This window comes from Anopheles marshallii, chromosome 2, assembly GCF_943734725.1.
Source record: "Anopheles marshallii chromosome 2, idAnoMarsDA_429_01, whole genome shotgun sequence".
Taxonomy (NCBI): Eukaryota; Metazoa; Arthropoda; class Insecta; order Diptera; family Culicidae; genus Anopheles; species Anopheles marshallii.
Window position 1 is genome coordinate 62,176,923 of NC_071326.1, and position 24,100 is coordinate 62,201,022.

At 37.9% G+C, this 24,100-nt stretch overlaps 1 protein-coding gene across 1 annotated transcript in view; it reads right to left on the reverse strand.

The window, feature by feature from the left end:
• Positions 1–907: 907 nt before the first annotated feature.
• The window catches only part of LOC128718923 (fibroblast growth factor receptor-like 1), a 104,915-nt gene continuing 81,722 nt past the window's right edge, over positions 908–24,100 (reverse strand). The window contains exons 3-5 of the mRNA XM_053812540.1: positions 20,344–20,554; positions 1,407–1,703; positions 908–1,269 (exon numbers count right to left, since the gene is read on the reverse strand). Of these exons, the coding sequence (XP_053668515.1) occupies positions 908–1,269; positions 1,407–1,703; positions 20,344–20,554 (870 nt within the window). The remainder of the gene's footprint in view (positions 1,270–1,406; positions 1,704–20,343; positions 20,555–24,100) is intronic.

The window sequence follows — 24,100 nt, forward strand, 5'->3', positions numbered from 1 at the left end:
TGAAATACATTTGTCACTTGATGAGATAAAAACCAATTCATCTCACACTATACATGTTTGGAAATGTACTTTTTTGTTGTTTTTCTTTTTTTTTGTAACAAAATTTGCCGATTTTTTTTCTCATCCGTTTGTCATTTTAACTAATTGTGAAAAAAAAAACCTTCATTGCTACACCAAATTTTACTAGACTTCCTTCGCGAATCAACGGCATTTAGAGATTGCAAGTCTATATACACAGGTGCTAGATTTGTACCGTTCGTATTTCATCCCAATTTGTTTAAAACGACGAAAAATTTCCTGTTACTGCGTTTACGCTACTGTTCCTAATTACAACTAGCTGCTGGTAAACAATATGCGTAATCAGTGTTGTCATACAACGTTTTTTGCTCAACATGATAAACAGTGTGCAAGTTTCTTTTACTAAAATAAATCGTTTGTGGAATCAATCAAGCCGATGTGAAATCTATCCTGTCACAAGAATCAAACCAAAGAAACGGATTGTTTGCAATTGGAAAACAATGAAACAAATCAAATTTATCTTATCCAACAGCCGCAATAAAACCACCTGTCTATTGATTCCATTTGTGTTCCGTTCTTTTTCCAAACGTTTCTGAATTGCTTACTGAAATTGCTGCTTTACTATTCCATCGCTTCCAGCGCACCTCCGTGCGGACAGCCACAAAATCGCATCTTCGCACAAACACTCGCGCTGCTGATGTCTCCCGGGACAAGGAACGGATTTATGAGCGTTTTCTCCCTCACGGTACAATCATACTGCCGTTCAACTATAAAGTCGAAACTAGGCAAACGAAAGCGACTACGAACGGGTGAAAAAAGAGATATGAAACAAAGGATCCCGGTTTCGTGTACGACACTACTGCCCTCGGACCAAATCGATAGGGGTTTATCATCTCACAGAATCACACCGCATGGGCGACCGTTTGTCGATGCTGGCAGTGTCGGTAATGTAGTGGTGAACATTCAGAGCTAACTGACGTTGAAGAAGAGCCGATTCTCTACTACAGCAGCAACCGGTGCAGCGTGAAGCCGACGTCACCGATGGTTTGCGTTCGCATGAGGTCTGTCGCCGTTCGAGCTGTCTACGGGGAATTGCTGAGACGACGTTCATCGATGCTGCCGGTGATAGCGTGAGGAGCAGTAGTGCGAGTAGTATCAGTGGTAGAAGCGAACGACCGTCCGACGAAACGACTATCGAGGCGCCACCGGTCTGCATCGCCTCCGGATGTTCACCTGAAACGACCGCGCGAACTGATATCAGCGTTAATAGAAGCGGTGTGTGGTGTGTTTTTCGGCTGGCAGCAGGCAGAACGTGAAGCGGAAAGCTTTTCCCCCCGGACACGTTCGCTGTCCGAAACAATAGAAACACCCGTCATGGTTACACTTACCGTTGAGAACGTGCACCCGAACGCTGGCTACGTCTGCGTTGGACGGTGAGCAGGAGTACTTGCCCGAATCGTCCAGGTCTGCGTTCTGAATCAGCAAGTGTGAGGTGGTGACGTCACCTTTCTCCGTGATGACCGAAACACCGCCACGGCTTGAATCGTAGCTGATCACCTCGTCGTGATGGTACCAAAAGATGTATGCCGGTGGCTCCGGACTGTACTTGACCGCACAGGTAAGGTTGATAGTGCTGCCCTTGTCCACGTGCAGATCGGGCCCACCGATTATTGTTGCCGTTGGCACTGCGAAGCAAAAACGGAACCAAACAAGCAGCTTCAGTTAGATGTTTCATTTTTTTGTTGTATTGCTTCACTAAAGAGGAATCGAGATGAGCTTTGAGCGTTTTGCGTTAGCTCTATTGCTGAAATGTCTCGAAGGATACGTATGCTCATCATTTATTCCGAATGGCCTGGGTAAGGAAGCGTTCAAATATAGAAGAATGATGTCCCCAAGACCACCTCGATGATGTCGTGTGACACTGAAAGCTACCTCTTTATTGACCAGGCAAAAGACTCTGGGGAAAGATTGATTGCACAGATGTTCACACAGCAAGCACGACAAGGTATATGAAATTGAATCAAGCGTGCAGTTCCATTGAAATTGTGATGAGTTTGAAATCTGTTTATTAATTTGCTCTCAACTCAGTATTTCAACGCTCAAACTGCTTCGAACAGTACTAAGAAGAGCTTTACAAGTTATTAAAATTTGTGTACCACTTAGTCTTTTATGTACAGTTTGTAAATTGTTGTTAGAATGTTTTCGATTTACTATGACATTGAACGGTTTTGCGCCAAACGTAAAGTTTATTGATTTGGAACTTCATTGAAAATACACAAACATTGATGCAAATTGAGGTAATATGCCGTAAGTTATAAGCGACTAACTTATAAACGCAAAACTGTTGTGTTTTTTTATCAAACAGCCCAAAGGCAGCGGGAAGGAAAGCTTTTGATACGAGGAAACGGTCCATACTAGAATTCGTACCGCTCTTGACGTTCTCGATATAGCTCGATATTCTATTGTTTTCCTTGTAAATTTTTTTTCACTTAATCGGTTATAAATGGTTCATAAATTGATCGTTGATTTGAACATTTCAGTATAAGAGTACCGGGTTTTTTTGCTTTATTTTGCATAGAGAAAACAATACTAGCGAATAAAAAATGCGCTTCGGGTCTAATCCCATATTAAAACAAATATCCTAGTTGTTTTGTATTAATTGACTTCGATGCGCGTTCTTTTCTTAAGTTCACGGGGTTCCATAGTTAAAACTTCAATGTTTTGCACCATATTGCTGTACTCTGCGTTTATGACGAATGATTCTTATAACTTAAGCAATCGATTAAAATATTATCGCACACATTTGTTAACCTACAATCAATGATCTTTACAATGTTGATTTGGAAGAGAGACAATGTGCTAGAATAGTCGCGACGAAGAAGGCCGAAGTTGTAAGTATATAGGTGTCGTATGGTATGACGATGACGATTAGGGAGTGCGCGAGGCAGTCGGATTCGGACAGTAAGACTGAACGGTCGAAAATCAAGGGCAGAACTTTAAATTCAATAGAGCACTGGATTACCCAACTTGCCATTTCGCTACATTGATTTCCCAGAACTAACGCTTTGACGGCTAAACGTACCTTCTTGTACAACCACTCAACCGAACACCTTGTGCCACACCTCGTTATTTCCCGTTAATACAATAATGTGACAGTGTTTAGGTTGTTTTACCAGATCAAACAAGGGTTACCACAACTGACTTTGTGAGGTCCAACCATTTCAGTCCTGTTTTGCTTCCTCGTTTCATCAAACAATCGGTCATTAATGTCAGGGTTAAGAACTTTTCATGGATATGGTTGGGATGGCGTATCAAGGTTTGATAATAAGTGGATGGAAGGCGGTGGTATAAGCATTACAATTAATTAGGTTCCCATTCCGCTCGAACTGACCCGCTCGTCAAATGTTGCAACCGCAACAAGTACAAACAGCTGTTTTACACCAGCAAAACGGTGAAGCTTAAAGTCGGTTTTGTCTAGCAGCCTTTAGAGACACTGAAAGTTGGGACTTGGATGAAAAATGAGATCGTCCTTATCTAAACGATACTGGACGGTTACAGGGCAGAGACAAAAAACACATCAACCGTCCGTTCTTTCTGGGGCGGTCTCAACGAGGCGTGAAAAATAAAAACACCCCCAAAAATAAGCGATCTCTGCCTTTACCCCAAAATACGTTCCATGCTTTGGGATTCTCCATACCGTCGAAAATATCATCCATCCGTACTGCTGATGTTGTGTACACGTAGCGTTGCGCTGTGTGGGAACCATTTGGTCCGATGGGTGGACTGGACTAAAATTAAACATCAACAGCGATTCATTTCCGTCGCGTCGTTTACAGCATTCCGTTTGAAACAAACAGTGGCCCCGCGTACCAAAACGCGTACCGTTGCTGTAGGTTGTTTCTGTGACAGGGATATCTTTTTCCCACCATCGGAGAAACTTTTTCCACACTGTGGCAGCAAAAACAGCTCGTATATATGGACCCGGGCATATTTGGGCACATTGGGGGTCAGGCAGTTGTTTACGTTGGTGCCTTTTTTGTCCGTTCCAGGCAAATTCCTTCATTATCATTATCGTCGTCACTGACAATATTTACATTATGGCTTTCGTTGTTGCCCTGCCTTGCGGAATGTCCCCTGTTCCACTAACCTCAACGGTTAGAGGATGGCACGGGTGCTAGGATCGTGATTTAGGACTAATGTAAACTGTTTAATGTTACACTGCAAATGAAGGAATTGTACTGTTGGCCCAGATCTCGCATTTTGTGCGAAATTTTAATGCTTCTTCGTTTTGAACCGTTTGTTTCCTGTACATTCCATGTTTGGATGAAAAATATACATTTCTAGCATTGGATTTTGTAAAGAATGTTCCATTCCAAGAACGCAGTCGGGATTAAAGTACAGCTTTAATCATTATAAATAAAAAAAAAGAAACAATCATAAACAAATGGTTCATAGATTTTAATTTTAGCAAGGTTTTTAAGAGTGACACTCGAACACTATTTTTCCAAGCTAACAGCATACTTTAAGACCATGTATAAAGCCACCAAATTGTTATGTTTCAAAGGCGTTTTGAAACTGCATGGCAAAGAGATTTTGGGAAAATAAGGGCTGTGGTTTAAAGCCTCAAAGTGGATAAACATAAAATGCCATGAGTTATGTTTACTCCACAAAAACACTAATTAATTCATTACAAACATTACAACAACCAATGCACATTGTATGTAACCCGTGAAGCAATACTGAACTAGGAGAAACCTTAGCAGTTTGGCACCAATTAGGAAATTTATTCGATTCGAAAGCAAAAAGCATGCTTTCTTCCCCTAAAGAAACGGAGCATTTTCGTCAGCCAATGGTAACTGATTTTCCCAAAGACGCTTGCGAAAACCCGGTGATAGTTCAGCAACCATTGGGAGCTCGTTCAGTGCTTTCTCAATTACTCAGGATTTTGTTTCACGTACCAAATCGAAGATTGCCATTTCTTAGCGTCAGAAAGTTTTCGCCCGTTTTCGATGGTAAATTCAATAATTTGCACTAAAACTTAGGCGACTGGTGATGGTTACTAAAGGGGTAGGAACACCCGTAAGCAAAGGGACAGAAATAAATCCACTCAAAGTTTACTTCCATTTTGTGCTTGTACCTAATGGTTCCCATTTGCTTCGCCGTTGGTGGTGAAGATTGATGGTCGCCTTTTTATATTTCTCGGTAGGTAAAATAACTCGGTAAAAGCTTGAATGAGAGAAACGCTGTTCGCCTAGGACACATTTCTATGTTAATTAATCGAACACTAATGCTTTTATCGGATTTAGTTTTTTATACTAGCAGAGAAGTTTTTTTGTGTTTCTCAAACACAGAAGCACAAGGCATAGTAGTGAAAGCTTTTTCTGGACTTGTTTGATTATGTTCACTTTTCTTCCATTTCGTACACTTTTATTTGACCCTTGTCCACCGAAAGCGAGGCAAAAGGAAAAGGATTATCATTTGCGAAAGGTCAGTTTTGGAAAGTTTTTCCCTTCATTCGCGAAATCCGTTTAACTAGTTTCCTCTTCCTGTTTTACTCAACCTCTCGGAAAGGAAATGCTTTACGAAAGTAAAGGATGAATGGGGGCAAAGAAAGCAAAAAGCTTTGTAACAATATTCTGCACACCCTTGAGGGTGTGCCAAACGAGAAAAAGGATGTACGACGCTTTACAGGTGGATTTTATAACTTCGCCATTAATGAAGTTTTTGTTTCTTGCTCTTTTAGTACAAAGCCATGTCATGGCACTAGGAAAAAGAAAAAACCCGTTGTCGAAGAAAGGTGTACGTCTCTGCGATTTGAAGATAATTCCGTAGCTAGAAATTGCATTCGGTAGAAGCGGTAAATCAACTGCGTTGAAACAGTTCTCAAAAGAAAAATGCAATAGCAACACGAACCGCGCAAAAAAACGAGGAAAAAAAAACACGAAGGTAATCTATTGGAATAAATGCATTTCCGAAATCGAGATAGGTTTATAGTGCTTTTTGAACAAACTCGGAACAAAATGGGATTTAAAGAACAAAAATTGATATAGCAAATAGAGAACTCCATTGCACGCGATTAATGAACTTCTAACGTTTTTTTTAAGATTCTTGAATGAGTGCTAAACTGAAAAGTCATTGGGAATAGATGATTCAACCTACTACTTTAAAAAATATATGTCCCAAATTAATAGTGATAAATTTAAAATGGCAATTAGAATGTCATGAACGGTGGTTTTGGTAGTGGAAATCCAACCCTAGTGGCAGTGACTGATCTGATACGTCAACCCCTATTGACACTTTCTTATTATAATGGCCTTTTTTCCTGGATCTTCTTCGAAGATTACTGGAAAAATAGATTGAAGAAGATGTCTTATCCGTTACGTTCGGAGCATACATAAATATGCACGATGAAAATGTCTTCGTAGTTCGATGAGGTACGAACAATACTTCGTAAGCAATTAGTGCTATAACTGATATTATTGTTTATTGCAATTAATTTAGCTTTTATTAAATTTTACTAACTACCTGAATAGTCAGGCTTTGCTAAGGGGGAATTGTGCAGGTAGGATTGAATGGGATTAGTTAACCTGTCACATAATTGACCGACTAAACATACACTTTTTTCCAACTTGTAAGTATATTACAGCTTCAAAAAATACATATTCACGACTTTTGAGGCCAAGGCGAATTTGTTGACTCCATCGACTAAAACAAAGTGTTCAGTATTAATTGAAAAATGATTCATCTATAGGTGTCAAGTCTGGAGTAAAAGACGAGAGAATATGTTTTCCACTATTCTCCATATAACTATTAGCAGAAGCAACCACATGTAGCCGTGTATTGTGGTAATGGAAAATTCCTGTGTCGTGTTTATTAAAATACTCAGACCATGGAAACTATGTATGTTTGCAAACATAACGCAAAAAAATCAAAGAAATATTTCTATCGACATAACGGTTCTCTTTTGGAATCTTTTGTTTCGGTGTCGTTTGAACATGATCTGGGCTTGGCAAATGTTTTTTTTTTAATTTTTGTTCAGGGTTATTATCCATTCTGTTCCAAAAGTTTCTCGTAACAAACGAAAAGCCTCAGCCCTACTTTTCTTCGTATTTTAAGATCAGGTATACTAATCGAATAACATAACCGTATCAATTCCGAGGTAGTCATGTAGCACATTTTGACAGACAAGTGTTTGTACTGCATGTATATTAATGCAAATGTCAGTAGTAATGAAATCGCTTTTCAAAAACGAATCACCCTCTTAATGTCTTTAAGCCCTTCTACGAAATGGAAAATGATTTCTTATGGTAACAAGTCATTTGTTCTTGCGTCATTACATAAATAGTTTTAAAGCGTTGTAAAGGTCAAGCATGTGTGCACACGACGATGTTTACGTAGAGCGCAAGTAATGACGCAAGAAATAGTTAAATTTAAAGGTATTGTAAGCGTTCACAGCAACTGCTTTTCAATTACGAAACATTTATTGCACTCGATACGACGTCACTAACGTCGTAATAAATTATTCATATGCGGCTAAACTTAAACATTAATTACATATTTGCTTACTTTGTTTTTAATGGAGGCCATTTAAACTACCACCACTGCTCCGATAATCAACACCATTCGAGAATGAATGTATTTACAATTTTCTAAAATGAGCAAACGATCCCTTAATTTTAAGGTGTACTAAAGGATGGTTAAACATTAAAACCATTTTTTAAATACTCAGGATGTGGAGTGTTGAGTATGAAGAAGTAGTAAACATATACTCGAGGGCCGTGTTTTAGATACTCCTGGTGCAAAATATCAATTTATTATTGCTATTAAAAGAAGTATTAAGTATTTAAAGAAGTTAAAGCTTTCACTGTTACTGTTACAGGCAGAAGAACCGGAAAAATAATGTAATAAAGTAAATCTCTTTTATGGCATGGTAGCGTTGTGATCCATAGGAAATATGGAAATCTCTAATCAAGAGTGATGCAAAAAAATCCGTTGCATGTTTTCTACTCCATCAGTCAATATGCTTCGTACCACTGGTTCGCACACCCAGGACCATGATATCAAGCACGAAATTGATTAAATCTAAACTGCATAATTTACACCTGCACGACGGGAGTTGTCAGCGTCATCGTTGTCGCCCGTTGAGGTTGATTCCGAGCCATAACTGACCTTCTGTCTATGTGCGGTGGTGCCCATGGAATGTACGGGACAAACAGTAGTTAGAGGAGCATCGCATGACGAGAAAACTAGAAAAGGGCTGAAGTAACCATAAACGGCACACCACGGAGTAAACGCGAATAGCATGACTGTTTCTTAGGGTAAAGCTATTTTAATCTGTGTCAGGTTGCTGCTGCAAGTGATTCGTGCTTTCTTTTTCATTCTCCGATTTATCCATGGAAATACAATGGTAGGACAAAAAAGAACCGACCAGGTGTTGCAAGGTGCATATTAAACAGTACTATTTCTACCCTGTTTCGTGAAACACCACTTTTACTTCTGCACCCATCGCCTAGATTGAGAATTCCCGATACAATCAACACGTCAGTAGAACGTAGAAGGTTGCAGAGCGGAGGTACCACCCAGAACCGGAAGTTACAAAGGATGGGTGGTTTTTGTAATTACAGTCCAATGTGTTAGGAATTAAAATGCAATTAAGCATTATATGGGGCTGCATGTGGAGTGGAAAAAAGTTCTGGTACGATGTAAAACGAAAAAAAGGAATACAAGAGACTGCAGTGCAACAAAAAATAAGTGTTATTACTGCTGTGCACAAAACAGAAAAAAAACCCTGATAAGATGGAACGTGAAAGATACATCGAAGCAAATGTACAATGATGCCGTTTTTTGTTTCGAAATTGCATGTCTATTGTGCAGCCATGTTTCTCCAGCCACTGCTGCATGCAAATGAAAAAATCATTTGTAAATTTCCGTACGTAGCCCGCCCTGCGGTTTATTAGTCCGCCAGTGACATCGTTTTGCTCTCTGCATGTTGGGTGTGCATTGCTATTTTATCTTCGGAACGTGTTTTAATCTATTTTTTATGATATTTTATTACCAATCAAAGGGATAATCCGTCTTTATGTGTGTGAATATGGAACGTAATATGAGAATTCACGAATCAATTATTATCGCGACGATTGAAATTCATGACAAAGGTTTCACTAAAAAAAGTGAGTAATAGCAATGGTACTTTTGGTTGCTGCCTTTTATTAAAGGTCAATACTGAATAAAAGTAAGTCAGCGTGACTTAAGTGGTCTAAAACTAATGTTTATGTTATGTTCCTTTTCTATTGTGAGGTAATTTGTAGTAGTGTGAGTCTTGTGAGACCCACCCGAATTGCTTACAAAACTCGTCGAGATACTGAGCCATTTTTATCGTAAGTAGGAATGATTATACCCCAACCAATTTCTATGGTATTAGTCTAATTGCTGAACTAAGTGGCAGGGGATATTGTCAAGTGGTGTACCCGATATCATAGACGCTCCTCGATCACTTTTTGGAATGCTGTGATAGTGGAACAAAAAGCACGTGAGAATATAAGTGCTTAATTCTTGCGTTAGTACTAAAAAAGAAACGATGAAATATTTCTATCGACATAACGAAGAAATGTTGTACAATCAGATCGGATGTACAGTCAAAGTATTCGTCTACCCGAGAATTTTACATAAACAGGCGAATGAAGGACGTTTTCATTGAAGCGGGAAAAGAACTATTTTGTAGATACTATTCATATAATTATTCAAAATAACTGCAAAGTGGTGATAAAAGTGATATTATTTTTCGATGGATTTTGAAACTTTTAAGTCAAATAGATCATCAGTTTTAATGGAAAAAACACAACACAACAATTGAAAAAAGAACTTCACGAAAGTTATGCAAGGAAATCATTTGATGAAAATACATACCTAGCGCTGGAACAATAAAACAAATTATACATTCATGTTTTCATCAAACAAGCAAAACATTACTTAAAAAAAATCAATGAACTTGTCTTTGCGAAAACGAACTTCATTTCGATTTCTTCAGCCCATGTTGACTAGGCAAAACTTTCACTAGAAAATAAATGATGCGATAAACTAACTGCTGTAGCAAAGCATCTGTTGTTGGATTTCACGCAAGCTTCAGAATGAAAGACCGCTGAAAGTATGTTGAAGCATAATTCTAGACCGATGAAGAGACACAATTTGCTTGAACTAATTTTGCACGAAACACTGAACCATCCTGACATCATCACAGAGCGTCACGGCTGAACTGTTTTTGGGGCTCCGATGGAAAAATTAATTTAATTTAAATCATTGCAAAGTTTATCCTTTGCGGCTTTGCCCGGCGAGAGTTCTTCTTAGCTTTTCAAAATCCTGAAGTAAAATTTGTTATGCAAGAGGATAGGCATGATGAACAACCGCGCATCACCACCAAGACATGAAACGGAAAGCTTAAAAGAAACGTTCTTCGTGCGTAATATTTTAGAATGATTTCATTCAAAAGGGTTATTTCTTGAAAGAAATTTGTAAATAATCGGCACATATATCGCCGCTGATCAACGAAACACTCAGGGAGTGTCTATGATTTTCCGTTCATCATACATATGGAACGCACGAGCGTCGGAATCATTAAATTTAAATTGTGGCACTAGCATTGATTAAAATAAAATTATGTACCAGCGGGTACATCGTGCTTCTCCGACGTGCGCTATGCAACATTCCGCCTGTCGAATATGCCATACAGACTGTAAAGAATCCTTGTGGTACGAGTCAACTTCTTTATTGCGGAAACCCCTCACAGTTCCACCGCATTTAGTCTTGAATGCAATCAGGCATGCATGTTCAATAATTACTTCTGCATATGTTGCTTTACCTCCTTATCGTTCCTGTGCCCAAGTTCGATTGAAAAGTAATTATTATGCTTCAATGGTTTTGTCCGGTTAGCTCAAAGGGACGGATATTAATAAACTGCAAAATCCACACGTTCGACGGTACGGTGGAAGTACAGCATTTTATACAAAACGGAAAATAAAAGTAAACTCCGCTTCTCTGGCATGTCTGAAGTGTGAAAAACAGTATTAACGCATAATGAACACGCACTTGTCGAGTTTAATACAATTCGAGTAACTAATAGTAAAAGGAGAATAACCAAATATCGTAATATGATGATAAGAATTAAAATGTTTGGCTTGCGTTTAAAAAAAAATCAATGCAATTAGATTAGATGCCATTAGATTGAAAAATTCGAACTTAAAATGTTAAATACCGTCTTGCATTATGTGTTCTATTTATCACTAAAAATGTAAAATGTCAGTATAAAAGGTACGGAATACACAAAAAAAATAAATAAAACAAACTGTTAACTCAACCCTTTTTGATACCGGAACCAAGTGCTTCATTAGCTTTAGGATATCGGGCAACTGCTTCCGGATTGTTGACAAGGAGCATGCACGATTCTCATCAAGCAAAACATAGTAAATAAAAAACATTCCCCTGTACACCTGCACAAACACCACTTAGCATTGGTTTAATTAAGCAATCTTATCCATAATCCACGAATTCTGATGGAGTGATATTTTTTGCCCCTCCCCAATAGTTTGTTCACTTTCAATAACACGCGGAACAAACGATGCAAAATTTCACTTTGACACGATTTTCTACCATTTGTGCCGTCAACTCTTTACCGGATTAGGAAGCAAAAATAGGAAAGTCTATTTTTCATGAGCTATTTCTGGCCTGTTTGTAGCAATAAAGGGGACGTTCTACGTTGGAACGTTGTGTGGATACAGAGTTGAACAGCCCATTTACGTTAGGTCATTTCGATCCGTGTAACATTTAATTATGACCGTGTACCGATATGGCTATCAAAACCGGTCCAAAGTAGAAAACCTCACCAGGGTTAGGTTGGGTCGTGGAAATGCAGGATATTTGCTCGAATGCCTTGAAGCCATTTCTTTCCGGCAAGGGTAACATGGATGAAACTCGAAATAAGAACACTGGAAAAGTATGCCGGACACAATATATTCGAGAATTAGTCATGTCCAACAGAAAAAACGAACATCGAAACCGGAGCAGAACCCGCGGCACAAGGTTCGATGGTTTAATAAATATTCAACAATGTTTACCCTTCGTACTACAAAAAGAAGGCAAATCAGCGAATATCTTACCAGCTCTACCAGACGGCACGAAAGAAGTACTGGTGCCTTTTGCTGAAACACGGTCTCAGTTGGCGTTTTTGCAAAGCACAATCTCACTTACGGCAGCACACCGACAAGCATTTGCACTGGGTTGATTCTGTTTTCCAAATTCCAGTGCTTTCTACCGCCAGTATAGACAGGGTGTATTCTAATGCTCAAACCCAGTACACGGGCCCACATTGTTATCCGGTCCCCATTTGCCATCGTCGTCCATAAATTATAACTTTCATGCAATAATTTTCCTACCATCTCAAGGCGCATGTATGCGTCGGGGAATGGTGACGGCTCACCAAAGTATTCGCTAGAACATGGCGAAGCTTTCGAGGCTCATTTCGTTTCGTTTATCGGGCTTAGGAAATCTACAGAAGGTGCTCCGTAAATGAAAGTCCAAAGAATTCGCAACGTTAGTACGGATTTTTCTTGCTACGAATTATGTTCTTCTTTTCCCCGCGGAAACTTAAATTCTCTCAACAAGAAAAAAGCATTGTGTATGTTTGCTGGTGTGAGCCCTTTGGAGTGGACAAGGTTAGCTGGGTAATTATGAGATTATCATATTTCACCGAAAATATTCGTCTACAACAATTTGCATACAATTAGAAGACGCTTAACCGTTGTGTTTGTTGTCGGGGGCACCATCAGCGTGTTATTTGGGTGAAATAGTTATATTTTCGGATTCACAAACAAACGTCTTTTTCTTTGATCCACAGGTGCCATGTAAGGTAAATAATTTAAACACCAAATGAAAATTTATCCAATAAGGTGCATTGATTATTTTAAAATGTTTTATAAAAAATGCGCAATGAACTTTTTTAATGTTCATATATTTGAAAAATGGTATTACCATTTTAATCATACAATTATAATTTCTACATCAGAAAGTATTGAGTTAATTGTGGCCAACAAAAGAATCCTGTCAGCTCAACCATTTTTTTTTTACTTCATTTTCAATTTTTTTTTTCAAATTTTTTACTTCATAGTAATTATCACCTACATTGGAAGAATGCTGATGAAGTTAATAATTCATGGGTAAGGAAATGTTTCAATAAAAAAATAGCAGAATAAAAATAATGAAGGATTTTTCATTTTAAATTGGGCTCGTTAGGGCATTGCTCGAATGAAAAGCTCATCGTCATTCCATGGTTTATTTTTCCTTAACTGTTACACACCTGGCACAGTTTAATTTCAAAATCAAATATGAAATAAGGTGCTAAGATACTGATAAAGCCTAATTTACATTTTTTGTTTGATAGGTTTGAATCGTAAAATGCACGAGAATTTATTTTTCATTGGTAATTGTTTTTCTTTTGTTTTCAATTTGTTTTAAATAGTTTCAAACATGTTTTTCTACTCACTAAATTTCAAAAATTCTCACGTCAAATTTGAAACTCTGTAATATCAATTATCTTAATGTTTCTTCCGTGTCCATAATTTTGGAAGCAGTTTGAAATTGTCGTACAATCATTACCCAGCCCAAAATGGTACATTTACATATTATTTCAATTCACCCGGCGAAATTGAAACCTAACGAGTGGGAGCGAACCTTTTGTGGTGCAAATGTGTCACAAAAATGAAGTAAAGATCACGCCCGTTGCATTCCATAGAGAGTAGCGAAAAATGAAGAAATTTTTGTTTGAACACAGGCGAAAGAAAACTGTTGACAAAAAATGAAGAGGAAAAGATCGTAGGTGAGAAAAACGGATGGAAAAAATTAGAATAAACGCTTCAACACAAACCGAATGGAATGAAATCAGGAGAGAACGTTCCTGCATCTGCTTGACGAGGGAAGAGCGGTTTTCAGAAAGAAAGTTTTTAATGAGATTGAGTTTGAAGCGATCCGAGACTACACGGACGATTCATTTCGATGTAGGTTCGCTCCCTGACCAGCAGACCGAAACCGTACCGAACTTCCCATTTTCTCTTCCCAAGTGGGCAGTGAGTTTGAATATGCTGGAATCCGGTCAGATAAAAGTTTTCATTTTTGCGTGAGTTCATTTCACATAAACTTTTTTACTAAATACTCGGGAATGCCCCAGGAGTTAGCTCGGTACGTGTCAATTGATATGCATATTCAAAGATGATTTTTTTTGCTTTTAAATTTTCATGTTGAGGACTTGTATTTTGTTCGTATATAAATTGATTGAGATTAAGTGCCATTTAATAATGTCATTTGCTTCTTAAAAAAGTGTACCATATACGATCCATTCTCTCATTTGATTTTGTACATAACTTGTAATAACATAATTTTAACGAAATTGTAAAAACATAATTTTTGATCTGAGATAGAAGAACAAGAAGAGTATGAATTCAGAGAATGTGGAATTATACTCTGAAAATCAATCAATAATGGATCCTGGAACACATTCTCTTTGTAGAGGAATAGATACGCAAGTGTGAACAAATGTAGCGAGCACAAACAGAACAATACAATAAGTCATTACATCATTACAAGCCGATTGAATTGGTCGCGTTAAAGCTCCCTGAATCGTTACATCCGAAATATTTAACCTTTCCTCAAACTGTGAAAGGACACCTTATTCTAACGAGCACGATCGTCTATTTTCTATTTTTAAAATTTCCTTACTCTTTCACAAACCGTGGTTGGGATCAATGTTTAGGTTGGTTGTTGGTTGATATCGATTTTCGTCGACTCAACCGACTTCAGAAGTCGAGAAGAAGACGATTTAATAACATAAAAGTATGGCGATCGTAAACTTCTGTACACTTCGTCAGTAAATTCGTTTGAGCATTTTTAGTCACCAGTTGGTGACCGCATGGTAGGTAAGAAGTATGAATATTATAAAAATTTGTGAAAAGTTTCTAATGATACATTTTTATGATGTTTAAATAAATATTCACATTAAATGTGTGGTGTGTTAATAGGATGAAAAAATAAAATTAAAGCAAGTACAAATATCAAATATTGTTTTCAGTGATATGTCTTAGTGGGAAACGTACATGTTTTTAATTATTTAATTCTTCAGGAAGCTAGTTTTGTTAAGAATTATTATTATTTCTATAATTGAGGGCAAACATATAAGTAAGAATAAGACTTATTTTGAAAAAAAATGAATTTTGTTCGTCTTCAGATCGTAAAACAAAGAGTAATTAACTTCTTCGTTTATTTTATTGGGTTTGCAAATTATGTTGCATATAACAGCGTCGTTAATGTTATGTAACGACGTTTACCGTGTATGACATCCTGATGTGTTTTGGCACAGCTTATACTGCGTTGAAAAAAACGTAATGGCAATGGTACATTTTATGATGCCTGTATCCCATGTTCTACCATCACAAAGATTAGCTCTAAAATGTGATTAAAAGTAACGTTATTGCTTCCCATTCCTTTTCAACACAAACACACGTGCGCAAAAAAAAAATTCATTAACTACATGCCTGCATCGAAGTAATCAAGTCATTAGAATGATTAAGAAATTACGCATGCTGGAAAAGTGGTTCTCGAAATGGTTTCCAAATTTGTGTACCCAACCGATGCAGCTAACGAATGAGAGTTAAGGGAACATGATGTGATAGGAGGTATTAAGCGTATGCAGAGGATTAATTGCGTTGACATATCCTGCTTCAAGTTAAAAAAAAAAACAATTTTGATGCCTCATTATCCTCATCGCGTTTTTGGGTTTAATCCATCGGTTAAGTTAAATGGGTCGGGGGATGGGGTGGGCTCTTTGGATGGCTAGTCACCCGAGTGTTTCGTTTACCGGGGGCCATTTATAAGTGTTTCAAATTGCGCATTTTACCAGCTGACGGTTCTGTGCATCAATTAAACTCGTCAAGTGTTACGCAGAAGTAATGATCCACGTGGTACCTTTTTTTTCATACTTCACGATATCATGAGGAAGCATAGCGCTTTCTCGTGGTGTGAGAGGAATTTTGGTTAACCAAAGCCTACAATTTTCCCGGTGACTATGGTCGGATGTTTGGGTGCGCACAAACATGCGAGAGTAACGCAACTTTGATGCTCATTATTTTCCTTTCGTAGGGCTCGTGCCGTGAAAGTTTGCACACACCACAAAACCCATATTTCAAACGCTACCTACGGAAAGATTCTAGTCCTTCGATAATTAGCTACATACCGTACGTGCTCCTCAAAGCACCCCACCCCACACGCAGGAAGTGCGTTCGTATGTGCGCATGTGGGTGTGTGTGAGTATGTTTCCGGTTGTTTGGTTCGAGTAACGTTCACCTACCGAACAGACGGTAGATAATGAGGAAGTACGGCATTCATAGCGCAAGATAGATCGCTCGTTGAAGGCGTACTGTCGGAAAACTTTTCGCTTGAATTGTGGTACTTGTGGGATTGGGATTGATGAGACTTTTCGCTTCTTGGTGGGGATAAAAAAAAGAACGACCTGCCGATCTATGACCTCAAACGCGGTGCGCACATTAGAGGCAACCTCCTATCCCTACAAACGTTTGCTCCATCTACTGTCGAGAGCACCGGATGCAGGAGTTTTCTCATTAAAAGCCGCCCGAAAAACCTCCGTCACTCTGCAGTCCATGATAACCGAACTAAACATTCGAGGCGGTGGCCCAATTAAAGAATGCTTCGATGCATAAATAACGTGACCCTGGGCAACATGGGAAGCTTTTCTTTTCCTTCGATGGCGAAAAGTTAGGGAGCGACGAAGAGACTTCCTCTTTCCGGAGTCTTTGAAGCGCATTTGTGTGAAAATTACTCTACACCTTCCGGACGCTTATTTTCGCCACTCCTGACTTGCTGGGCTAGTGAATGGACGTCAGGAAAATGGCTAACAGCAGGAAGGCCGAACTGAACGATTTATTTTGGACGATGGTGAGCGACGTCGTGTTGAAAAGGTAAGAACCATTGTGAGTACTTCATAGGCATCCTTAAATGGAACCTCCCGGATATTATTAGAATGGAGCAGTATTCAATTGTGCGGTAGTTCGGAGAAGTTTGAATATCGATTTTTTATTCCTTTTCTTGAAAGAATAGTGTACATTGTTATGAAAAGATAAACCCTTTATGAGGTGTCTTCCAGGAGGCTGCAATTTTTAGCGTCGTATTTCATGGACAGATAAAATAATTTATATTACTTTTTTAAGGATTTAGTTATTATTCCAGGAATTGTTGTCTGAATGACAGTCGTGGTTTAAGCAACATTAGTATTTCACAATACTTGGATTATTCTTAAAAAATCACGCTGTTCGGGATCGTTCTCCACGTTGTGTTTTTTATGTGTTTCATTCGAAATGGTGAAAATTAATAACACCATGATTCGGCTTGACCGTTCATCATACGTGGAAAATTTTTCTTAACCAACAACGGTAATAAACACTTATACTTTGATATGTAACGCTAATGCTGCCCCAGTGAAAATACTAACAGCCTAATCTGGTGTGCGGGCAGTTATCAAAAACGTCACAACAAAAAACAACAATGGGTGACGTCCAAAGCGTAAACAGACGCAAAATTTCTCAAAAAAAAATAATAAGAAATTAAAGCACATACTCTTTAAATAAGAAGCTTGTTTGAAAACATGCAAGAAACAAGCTCGGAATTTCATTCGCTACAAGTTAAAAATTGCATTATTTACTTGAACACCCTGGAAATGTAGTTAAACTGTTTTTATTTCCACTTGCTCGCTAGATAATATCCTTTGAACATAGCGAGAAGATGCAAATTACATAAAAAAAAGTTTATTTACCAAGCAGAATTATGTACTTAAATTCGATGCGATGTTTTGCCGACCCTTTGACTGAAGCACGAGTGGGTTTAAAAAAAAACCCCTATAAACGTCAAATTGCTATTTGCTTTGCAAACAGCTAACGTTGAAGCTAAACATTATTACGGTTGTAGTTACTAGTTAGTTATAACGGTTGTAGAACTATAAAAAAATTCTGAATTTGTGAAATAATTCGTGAAACATTGCTGTTGAACGTTTCGATTTCGTTCGGAACAAAATAGTAAGGGAGAAAGAACTGTTGCAATAAAATGTATGTAACTTTGTTTACGCCAATTTGCAAAGTAAGGTTTCCTACCGGCTCAGGCTAGCGTAAACACCCATTGTTTTTATTTCGTTTTTTGTTAATTTAAATCACATGATAAGATATTTTTCTAAAATGTGATTGTGAATTTGAAACTTTTGGCCAAATACTGCTTTGGACCGCTCGATCGAACGGTGAATGAAACGAAACTTGAAATGAAATGAAACCAAATTTGACAATGCAGTCGAAGTGGTCATACTAGAACATACAGCCTGATTAAATAAAAAACTTTGTTTATTGAAAGAAAAGTATCGATTGAATTCGATCGATGAAAAGAAAAGGATCAGTAACGAAACGCATTTTGAAACATTTTTCCGATTCGATGCATTTACTTTTCCCCAATCGAAGTGACTTTCTGATACGTACGAAATAAGCACTTTTTTCTTATCAACATAACCGTTCATCATATTTACTAGAATTGCAGTCGGTGAAGTTTCAAGAAGATCACATGCGCATAAAAAGTAAAAAATAAAAGTAAAAACTAAAAACTATGGAAATATCGAATATAGATAAAAAAATATTGGAAATGTAAATAAATACTCCGTTTATGTTAAGTGAATAGCAAATAAAACATGGAACGAAAATTTCAATTTTTTTATTTTTCACGTAAGTTCTTTCTGTTAATCATGGGGACGCATGGTGTTTTTCTTGCGTTAAATGGAGACGCCTGGTATTTTGTTCTCAAATGTGAGGGGTTGTTTTTACATGCGGGATTGCCTTTCACACGAGTGCTTGCATATTTTTAATTATTCACTGAATTCTATTCTAATCGATCCCATAACTGAAAACGTGACACGGATTATGCAACCAAACGAATAACAAACCATGTTACAAAAACAGACTACAAAAATCAAAGCAATATTAATCCATTTGCATGTTTGATTATGCATCTTTGATGGAAATAAATTAATCTACCCGAGAGGTACTACAAAGGGTGTACAGTTCTATATCCAAATTCATCCACAACTATATCAATGGATTAATTTGGTTCCCACGAGAACGATTGGCGTAATGTCTGTGTGTGTATGTAAGTAAATAATTAACCCATTCTGCTCTGTAAATTCCGCCTAGCATTACATTTTGCACTCACTAATTGTCAGATGAGTTTTAGATCGATTTTAAGCATACGCAGGTGTTATGGCTGGAGGAAAAAGCTTCTCCGATACATCCTGGGGGGATATTATTGAATGTTGCAAACTTGCGTGATACAGGATGGTGAAATGTTAGCACACGGCAAGGTGCATGCTAAAGAGCTATCACATTTCACGTCCATTCCGGTCGGTGGAACGCTATAATGGAATTCAAATCAATTCCGATCCAGTTAACTCACCCGTACATGTTATTTGATTATACGTATGCGAGGCGGGTTGATTGACATAATTACAACATATTCCGATCGGCATGGTGCTGTGCTGGGAGCTTTGGTAGGCCTCAGCATCGGCGGGCAACGTAATTCTAAATGCAAATCAAGGCCACATGCCACTAACGAAGACGGATTACGCGATTGCAGAGCCGATGTTCGACATCTAAGATTTGCTCTCGTTAGCCAAACGATACCCGTGAGGTTTACGATCGTTATCAGCCGTATTGGGTAAGGAAAGTATTTGGCAGGTCCATTTTTTGTAGATAGTTTAACCAAAACAATGAACATACATTATATTTGATGAAAAATACTATTTAATTATTTGTACAAGCAACACATTTTATTCATTTATTACTCGTTAGGGTTAAGTTAATTTATTAACCGATGTCCGGGATAAGGTAAAATGTAATAAGGAAATGAATTGCAATGATTGTACAAAAATCCACGCAAGCTTTATTCATAATACGGCAAACGTCATATTGTAAATATCAATAAATAAAGCTTTTTTTATTTTATATAGAGTTGGGCTGAATATCCAAAGTCATATCCACTAATTTCTATAATAGTTTAACACGACAAAATTAACCCAAAAATCTTTGAGTCAAACTGTCGTAACGTTCAGCATGTCACAAGCTAAAAGCTTTATATTGTTTTAAACTTACTTCACATTTCAATACACAAGTGAATTAAAAAACTACTACTAAACACTACGAAAATCTAAAATCAGCTTCTAAAGTATTAATTCAGGTTTCAACTTACCTACGACGCTCAACGTCACGAAGAAACTACGCACTGGCTGGGTCGATATCTGGCATTCGTAGATACCTGCGTCCCGCTTCTGGGCCCATTTGATCTGCAGCGTCCAATCGTCGATGTTTTTGTGATGTGTGGCCTGGAACCGTTGGTCGGAGGTGTACGTGTAACTACCGACGGTGAGTATATGGATGTCCCGATGTCTAATCCATGAGACCTGAATGTTCCCCAGCCACAATGAATATCCCATTTCGGTGCCGTATGATGGAATGTCACACCGGGGTATGTTGAGCAGCGTGAAATGAGAAATTGTTCGTCAAGAGTAAATATTTAATTTGATTATTCAAAATAAGGCACAGGATCAGGGCCATGTCAGAATGGAAAGAAATAATGGTTTTTCGTTCTTTGGGTACCTCCGCCCTAGAGGACGAGATGACCTTTTTATTTGGCTGTCTTGTGCCTATTGAAAGTGGAACTTTGTTTTGGCAGGATTTAATGTGCTTAATAATTTCTCGATGGCTTTCTTCCAAAAAGCCTTCCATTTGGAGTAGCCTTTTTTACGGGTGTACGTTTCTCGGTTGCCTATCGGAAAGGGTCGGCATGCACCGTCGGCTGCCAACGTCAATTTGCTATGAATACTAAATTTGAATACTCTCGAATGATCTCGAAGGCGAACAATTTTCGGAAAAGGCGGCTATCGACCTTTCCGTCTCGTGAAGTTGGGAAGTGGCCGCGTGGGGTATTAACACTAAAAGTACCCATTCATCTTGAAAAGTTTTTGAGGTAACAGCTGCCAGTAGCTGGACACGATTAGGCACGCATTGTTTTTACACTCCAAAGCCATCGTCCGTGGAAGCTTTCGCAACTCCACGTTTGCTGTCAACCTGTGAATGGTATGAGATAAGCTTTTCTTTTCAATAGCAGGATAGTTGCAGTTGGCGGGACTGCTTTGACATCCACAGGTTCAGAGATAAACATATCAATTTAAACTTAATTGAGAGTATTGAACATTTATCTAAATGTATGATATGGTATGAAGAAATCAAGAATAAAGTTTAGGAACTACATTACGAGTTTATACGGCATGTCTGCACGGGCCGACATAAAGAATTAATGTATAAAATAAAAAAAAACGAGATTTTCTATTTAAAAATATCGTTATACATTTAAAATATTTCGCTTTACTTTAAGTACTCTGCTGAAAATATTTCAACACTACGTGTTTTCACTGACACTGTCGGATTACAAGGATAAGTTGAGTATAATTAAAATTTAATTGTCTTCACTGCTGCCTACGAACGTCGTAACATAACACGCATCATAATCAATCTATCGAAATTGCTGGAAGAAAATATAGCAACTCAACAGAATTACGAAACTTGTCCCACGCTCCACCTTTTATCCACCGATGCCACACGAAAAACATAATTTTTGCAGCCGTTAATTTTCTTCCACCTTAAAATGATAATTTTGATGGCTGTTTTTTCTTGCCAGCAATAGAAACAACACTGCAGGCGATTGTGTTCCTCAGGCGGTCCAGCAGAAAGAAGCAATTAAGAATCAGTCCCAAAGACCATTTATTTTGATCGCTTTTACCGGACGTCCCTTTGTGAGCAGCGTCTTAAATTTGATAAGCCAAACGACACCCTCGTTTGGCAGTACATCAAAAAATAAAATAAGTTCCTAAAACGGCTGAACCGGCTACAACGTTATCCTCAATGCGCAGTGAGATAGAAGAAAAGTAGTTAAAACCAAACGACCTAACGTCGGCCATAACTCTTTCGTCCATTGTAATCGACGGATGCGGGAGACCTGTTAATTATGGCCATTGGATGAAAATTTACGAACTGCTGCAACCATTTGCCTTCCCAAAGGCCAAACTCGGAGCTCCCAGTTTTTGGAACAGCTTTGATCAACCTTGTTTTCGTGGCATACCTTGTGAAATGGTTGCCAATGCCCCTATTCGAGGGTAATGTTTGCAATTAATGGAGCTCAAAAGTCAGCAATTGTTGTGCACTTTTTTTTTGCTCCGTAAACGTTTGTTTGCTAGCAGAACCGAAAAAAAGGAAGCGCAAGCAAATTAATTTGTCTTTCCGTTAATGAATGTTTATTTTCCCGAGGTCGGTAGCTTCCGCGATCGGCACTTGCCGTTCGCGTCGGGTTCTGCCTTTTTAACGGTGTGTTCGTTCGCATTGTTGATGTGGTGCGAAAAATTAATCGAATCGTAGGAAAAACCCTGGGGATACTGTTATGATAACTTGCGAGCGGCAGTATGTTTTCGCACAGGGGTTTGGTATGTTTGCATAAATTTTGACTTTTCTGGCGAGTCATCGGAATAAAATGTTGTTCACACGTGCACCGTACAGAAGTTGTTTGAAGTTGGATAATTTAAATAATTATGGATGGCCTCGACGTCAAAACCAGACTCATCATTCACGGTGGTTGATGTAGTGGAGAAGAATGACGGTAAATACGAAAAGGGTGCAAATTTACGAAGAAAAAAATAACAAATACAAAAGATTATGCATGGTGAAACGGTTGGCTCTTATTATCAAAAACTTAAGGTTTACCCAACAATGTTTCATTTTTTCGTATGATTGTTATGAAAAAAGTTTATTCGTCTGTTCAAACTGGTCCTGGTGCTAGTATTCTTAATGACCAGCAGTTGTTTCTCATATTGTGCTTATAAAGTTAGCTTGTATAACATTATGAAAATAAACATAACAATAATGTTATATCATGCTTGAGTTTTTTTAGAAGAAGTTAATAAATATATATATTCTTTAATATCAAAAGTTAAAAGGTTAAAAGATATCATAACTTGCAGAAACTTTTATGCATTTCTGCAAATTTATTATGAGTTTTATTTTCTGTATAGTTTTGTTTACAATAATTATATATTTTATTTTCCAGAATGACGGCATTTGACGTATTTTCTTCTACACAATTTTGATCTTTTGAGTGTGACTCGTAACAATACTATTGTAGCAGCGTTATCGCATTTAAATTATCAATCGATTCAGTCCATTCACCTAAATCAAAATCTCATAAAGATACCTAGAAATTTTACTATTAGACTGTTTTATACAAACAACTGCTTGAAGACAAGAGAAATAAACGAACATTTGTTACATGATTCGAGACTTTAACCGAATCAACTTTCAACTGGGGGCGGCTGGGGGTATATTGGTAGCGGCGCCGGTCTTTACTGGACAGGATCGGTCCAAATTCCCATCCGGATCAATCCTCCGTAGCAAGGATTGACTATCCGGCTACGGGGTAAAATAAGTCTAGTAAGCCAAAAATGGCAGATATGACCTAGAAGGTCGTTACGCCAAGAAGTAAGAACGTTTAACCCCACCATTATGAGTTCTCTCAAACACCATACTGTCCAAGAATGTGCAACACATGATAAGATTTTTTAATTAGTTAAGCATACCTAAGCTAGAATTAACGACTTATTGCTTGACTGAATCGTACGAAACGATAAATTGTGGGCTTATAAGAAGTCTGAAAGGTTATAAGCAGTAGTTTTCCAACCAACCAACCAGGAAGTATAATAAATAATCGTGTGTTAAAGAGCAAGAGCAATGAAACATAAATATTAAGTATTAATGTCGTTATTAATAGAACTTTTGCAATTTGAATTAGTACGTGAAAAGAAATTGAACTACAACGACTTACTTGCTCCTGTACTTAATGGAAAAAGGGCAACGCATGTGCATTTAATTAAAACACCCTAAAAGAAAATGGTTGATTTCAC